Source organism: Mandrillus leucophaeus, unplaced genomic scaffold (genome assembly GCF_000951045.1).
Source record: "Mandrillus leucophaeus isolate KB7577 unplaced genomic scaffold, Mleu.le_1.0 Scaffold5, whole genome shotgun sequence".
Taxonomy (NCBI): Eukaryota; Metazoa; Chordata; class Mammalia; order Primates; family Cercopithecidae; genus Mandrillus; species Mandrillus leucophaeus.
In genome coordinates, this window is record NW_012105364.1 from 6,250,775 (window position 1) to 6,255,346 (window position 4,572).

Sequence of the window (4,572 nt, forward strand, 5' to 3'; positions counted from 1 at the left end):
AGGAAAAAACTCCTCATGTCCCACGATCCTGTATTTGCCTAATCCTGTCACCCACAGCCGTCAGCTGTGAGTACAAGACAGATTAATCCCAAGAGAATAGCAGTTAACATCCTGTAGTGCCAAACCCATTCTTAACTGGGAGAGACTTTACCCAGAGGGGCCTCTAATCGTTTAAATCTTAGAACAGACTCTAACCCTCCTGAGTTGGGCCTCTATTCCAAGGCCCATCAAGTGTCCATGCCTTTTATTAAGAGAGGCCTCTAACTCCCCTAAGTGGGGCCTCTGACCCAATCCCATTCTTTCCCTGGGTATATGCACCCCACTGGTGCAGCCTATTTAGAAGGTCGGGGGATTTCTTCAGTATTGTTCCTTCCATGACTCATCAGAAAGATGTTACCAGATCCCATCACTTACCAAAATTAGCCTGCGGGTCGGGGGTAACTGCACTATCATCCCTTCAGTGGTCGCCAGAAAGATGTTACAGGAAAGGGGTCCTGATCCAGACCCCAAGAGAGGGTTCTTGGATCTTGCACAAGAAAAAATTCAGGGCAAGTCTATAGAGCAAAGTGAAAGCAAGTTTATTAGGAAAGTAAAGGAGTAAAAGAATGGCTACTCCATAGACAGAGCAGCCCTGAGGGCTGCCGGTTGCCCATTTTTATGGTTATTTCTTGATGATATGCTTAGCAGGGGGTGGATTATTCATGACGCCCCCTTCTAGACCATGTAGGGTAACTTCCTGCCATTGCCATGGCATTTGTAAACTGTCATGGCGCCGACGGGAGTGTAGCAGTGAGGACAACCAGAGGTCACTCTCATTGCCATCTTGGTTTTGGTGGGTTTTGGCTGCAACCTGTTTTATCAGCAAGGTCTTTATGATCTGTAGTTTGTGCCGTCCTCCTATGTCATCCTGTGACTTAGAATGCCTAACCATCTGGGAATGCAGCCCACTAGGTCTCAGCCTCATTTCACCTAGCCCCTATTCAAGATGGAGTTGCTGTGGTTCAAACTCCTTTGACACAACCATATCCTCCCTCTCCCCACCCATGAGAAGTCATTGGCTGCTCAGACCCTGACGGAGCTGGAGGCAGTGGGCCCAGGGATGTGGGTGTGAATTCAAGGCATGGGGTCTTTTGGAGTCAGGCCGTTGGGGAGTGGCAGCAGTCACCATGCTAAGTACCAGCTTCTAGAGGTAGGCGCGACACCAGATCCCTTGTTTCCTTTGATCCCACAACAAGCCTATGAGAACAGGACTATTATTGTCCATTTTTTTTCAGATGAGTAAACTGAGTCACAGAGAGCTTAAGTGACATGCCAGTTTGTGTATCCGTATGAGTTTCTTGGGCTGCTGTAACAAAGTGCCACTTACTAGGTGTCTTGAACAATGTAAATATATTGTCTCTCAGTTCTGGAGGCCAGAAATGTGAGACCAAGGTGTGGGAGGGTTGGTTCCTTCTGGGACTGTGAGGAGGAATCTGCTTCAGCCTCTGTCCTCGCTTCTGGTGGTTCGCTGGCGATCACTGGCATTCCTTGGCTTCTGCAGCACCGGAACCTCTGCCTTCTCTTTTCCATATCGTTCTCCCTGTGTGTGTATGTGTGTGTGTGTGTCTGTGTGTAAATTTCCCCTTTTTAGAGGGATACTGCCTGGCACAGTGACTCACGCCTGTAAACCCAGCACTTTGGAAGACCAAGGCATGTGGATCACCTGAGGCCAGGAGTTTGAGACCAGCCTGGCTAACATGGTGAAACCCCGTCTGTGCTAAAAGTATAAAAAATTAGCAGGGCATGGGGGTGCGTGCCTGTAATCCCAGCTACCCGGGAGGCTGAGGCAGGAGAATCGCTTGAACTCAGGGGGTAGAGGTTGCAGTGAGCTGAGATCACACCATTGCATTCCATCCTGGGCAACAAGAGTGAAACTCTGTCTCAACTTACAACCTGTAAACCTGCAACTTGTTTTATCAGCAAGGTCTTTTTCACCATCTCAAAAAAAAAAAAAAAGATACTAGTTTTATTGGATTAGAGACCCACCCTGATCCAGTATGACCTCATCTTAACTAATTACGTCTGCAATGACCCTGTTTCCAAATAATGTAACAGGCTGAGGTACTGGGGTGAGGAGTTCAACATATGGATTTGGGGATGGGGCCACACAATTCAATCCATAACAACATCTAATAAGTGGATAGCGGGGATTCTAATGCCATTTCCTCCTCTCAGTTGAGCCCTGACAGCCCCTTCCCCTATTCATTCTCCCCACCAGGAGGGTCACATCCAGTGCCGCCAGCGAGAATGTGCCAGCCTGTGTCCGTACCCAGCCCGGCCCCTCCCAGGCACCTGCTGCCCTGTGTGTGATGGTGAGTCGGTGGGTAGGGCAGGGACCTGACCACCGGGGGCAACCTGGAGAAAGCTGATGGGTGGCCCTGCTCGGGAGCCCATGGAGGCCAGGAGAGGGCAGGGAGGGGCCCCGGAGGAACATCTAAGGCCCCCCTTCCCAACAGGCTGTTTCCTAAACGGGCGGGAGCACCGCAGCGGGGAGCCCGTGGGCTCAGGGGACCCCTGCTCGCACTGCCGCTGCGCTGTGAGTGTGGCTGCCTGGCAGGGAGGGCCTGGCTCCCGGGCCTGCCTCTGGTGTCCTGACCAGGCCCTGTTGGCAGAACGGGAGTGTCCAGTGTGAGCCTCTGCCCTGCCCGCCGGTGCCCTGCAGACACCCAGGCAAGATCCCTGGGCAGTGCTGCCCTGTCTGCGATGGTGAGTGGGGGCCGGAGTCACTGCGGGAGGGGCAGCCTTGGCCACAGAGAGGCTCCAGGTGTGGGGGATTTGCTTCTCTTGGACCTAAGCCCCTGTTACCCTGTTCCCAAAGTGAGTCCTCACCACACCTTCTCATGACAAACTGGCACCATGCTGGGGCCTGCACTTCTGTGGCATAGCTGTGGGGGGCAGGGGGCTGCTGGCAGGGCACCCTGGAGAACTCTGCTGGGTCTTCTTTGTCTGGGTGGGGGTTGGACGTCTTGGGGTGATGTGAAGCTTCCCGTCTGCTTCCAGTCCTACTACCCCACGCCCCTGTCATCCCATCCAGGCTGTGAGTACCAGGGACACCAGTATCAGAGCCAGGAGACCTTCAGACTCCAAGAGCGGGGCCTCTGTGTCCGCTGCTCCTGCCAGGTAGGCGGTTCCTCCGCTCACACCCAGATCTGCCTCATTCCTTCAGGGTGTCTCACCTACTTCCCTCCTAGGCTGGCGAGGTCTCCTGTGAGGAGCAGGAGTGCCCAGTCACTCCCTGTGCCCTGCCTGCCTCTGGTCGCCAGCTCTGCCCAGGTGTGTGTGAGAAGGGGAGGAGCAGCTGCTACGGGCGCTGCCTCCGGGGGCTGCAAATGGAGGGTGCTCCTTCCCTGGACGGCGTACGGGTTGCTACATCCACTAGCCATTCTACAGTGTCAGTGGGGATGGTGAAGCTGGGGTCCCTGTGTCCTGGGAAGGACAGGGATGAGTGGGAGGTGTGCAGGCTGCCATGTGACAGCCCCCTTACTACAGCCTGTGTGCTGGATGGAGAGGAGTTTGCTGAGGGAGTCCAGTGGGAGCCTGATGGTCGGCCCTGCACTACCTGCGTCTGTCAAGATGGGGTACCGAAGTGCGGGGCTGCACTCTGTACCCCAGCCCCCTGCCAGCACCCCACCCAGCCCCCTGGTGAGTGCCTGGGCTGATCCTGGCTTTCTTCCCCTGCATTACCCAGCTCACCCTGACCAGCCTGCCCCACCCAGGTGCCTGCTGCCCCAGCTGTGACAGCTGCACCTACCATGGCCAAGTGTATGCCAATGGGCAGAACTTCACGGATGCAGACAGCCCTTGCCATGTCTGCCGCTGCCAGGTAGCTGCCCAGCCTTGCTGCTGCCCTGCTGAGCCCCTCCTGGGCGTGCCCCCATTGCTCTCTCCCCTGCTGTCTCCCAGGATGGAACTGTGACATGCTCCTTGGTTGACTGCCCTCTCACGACCTGTGCCAGGCCCCAGAGTGGACCGGGCCAGTGTTGCCCCAGGTGCCCAGGTATGTGGGCACTCACTGTGCCTGAGGGGATCAGGGCCCCAGAGGCTGCTGTCCCACAGTCCCATGGACCCAACAGATACCTTAGAAAGCATTGGCCTTCTGAATTGTTTCAGTCCTGTTTCAGAGCTTAGAACTTTCTAGAACTCAGGGGGTGTGTGTGGGTGGGAGGGAGAGAAGAGATTTGTTTATTCCTGCCTGTACCTACACCACCCTCCCCTCCCATGCTGCATTTCCTCTTTTACTAACTACTGTCCCCCACCACCACTCTAGAGCCCCCACCCCCCAGCCCCCAGGTATCTACCTGGATAACACAGGTTCATGAGCAGACACTTGAGCCTGCCACATAGGAGGCCGGGTGCTGGGATGCATGGGACATGTCCCTGCCCACATAGAGTCTGTGTGAGGGCGTGTGTCAAACACAGGTACACACGTGTGTAAGCACTCCCCTTCTTCCCCTCAGAGACACACATCTGCCTGCAGGTGAATGATCCCCAGTGCACATGCACACACACGTGTGTGCTCAGAATGATACACAC

General features: G+C 55.2%; 1 protein-coding gene across 1 annotated transcript in view; it reads left to right on the plus strand.

Moving 5' to 3' along the window:
- KCP (kielin/chordin-like protein) overlaps nt 1-4,572 on the plus strand; it is a 39,967-nt gene that overhangs the window by 16,961 nt on the left and 18,434 nt on the right. The window contains exons 10-17 of the mRNA XM_011995991.1: nt 2,258-2,351; nt 2,496-2,575; nt 2,652-2,745; nt 3,074-3,159; nt 3,231-3,312; nt 3,529-3,681; nt 3,756-3,862; nt 3,943-4,036. Of these exons, the coding sequence (XP_011851381.1) occupies nt 2,258-2,351; nt 2,496-2,575; nt 2,652-2,745; nt 3,074-3,159; nt 3,231-3,312; nt 3,529-3,681; nt 3,756-3,862; nt 3,943-4,036 (790 nt within the window). The remainder of the gene's footprint in view (nt 1-2,257; nt 2,352-2,495; nt 2,576-2,651; nt 2,746-3,073; nt 3,160-3,230; nt 3,313-3,528; nt 3,682-3,755; nt 3,863-3,942; nt 4,037-4,572) is intronic.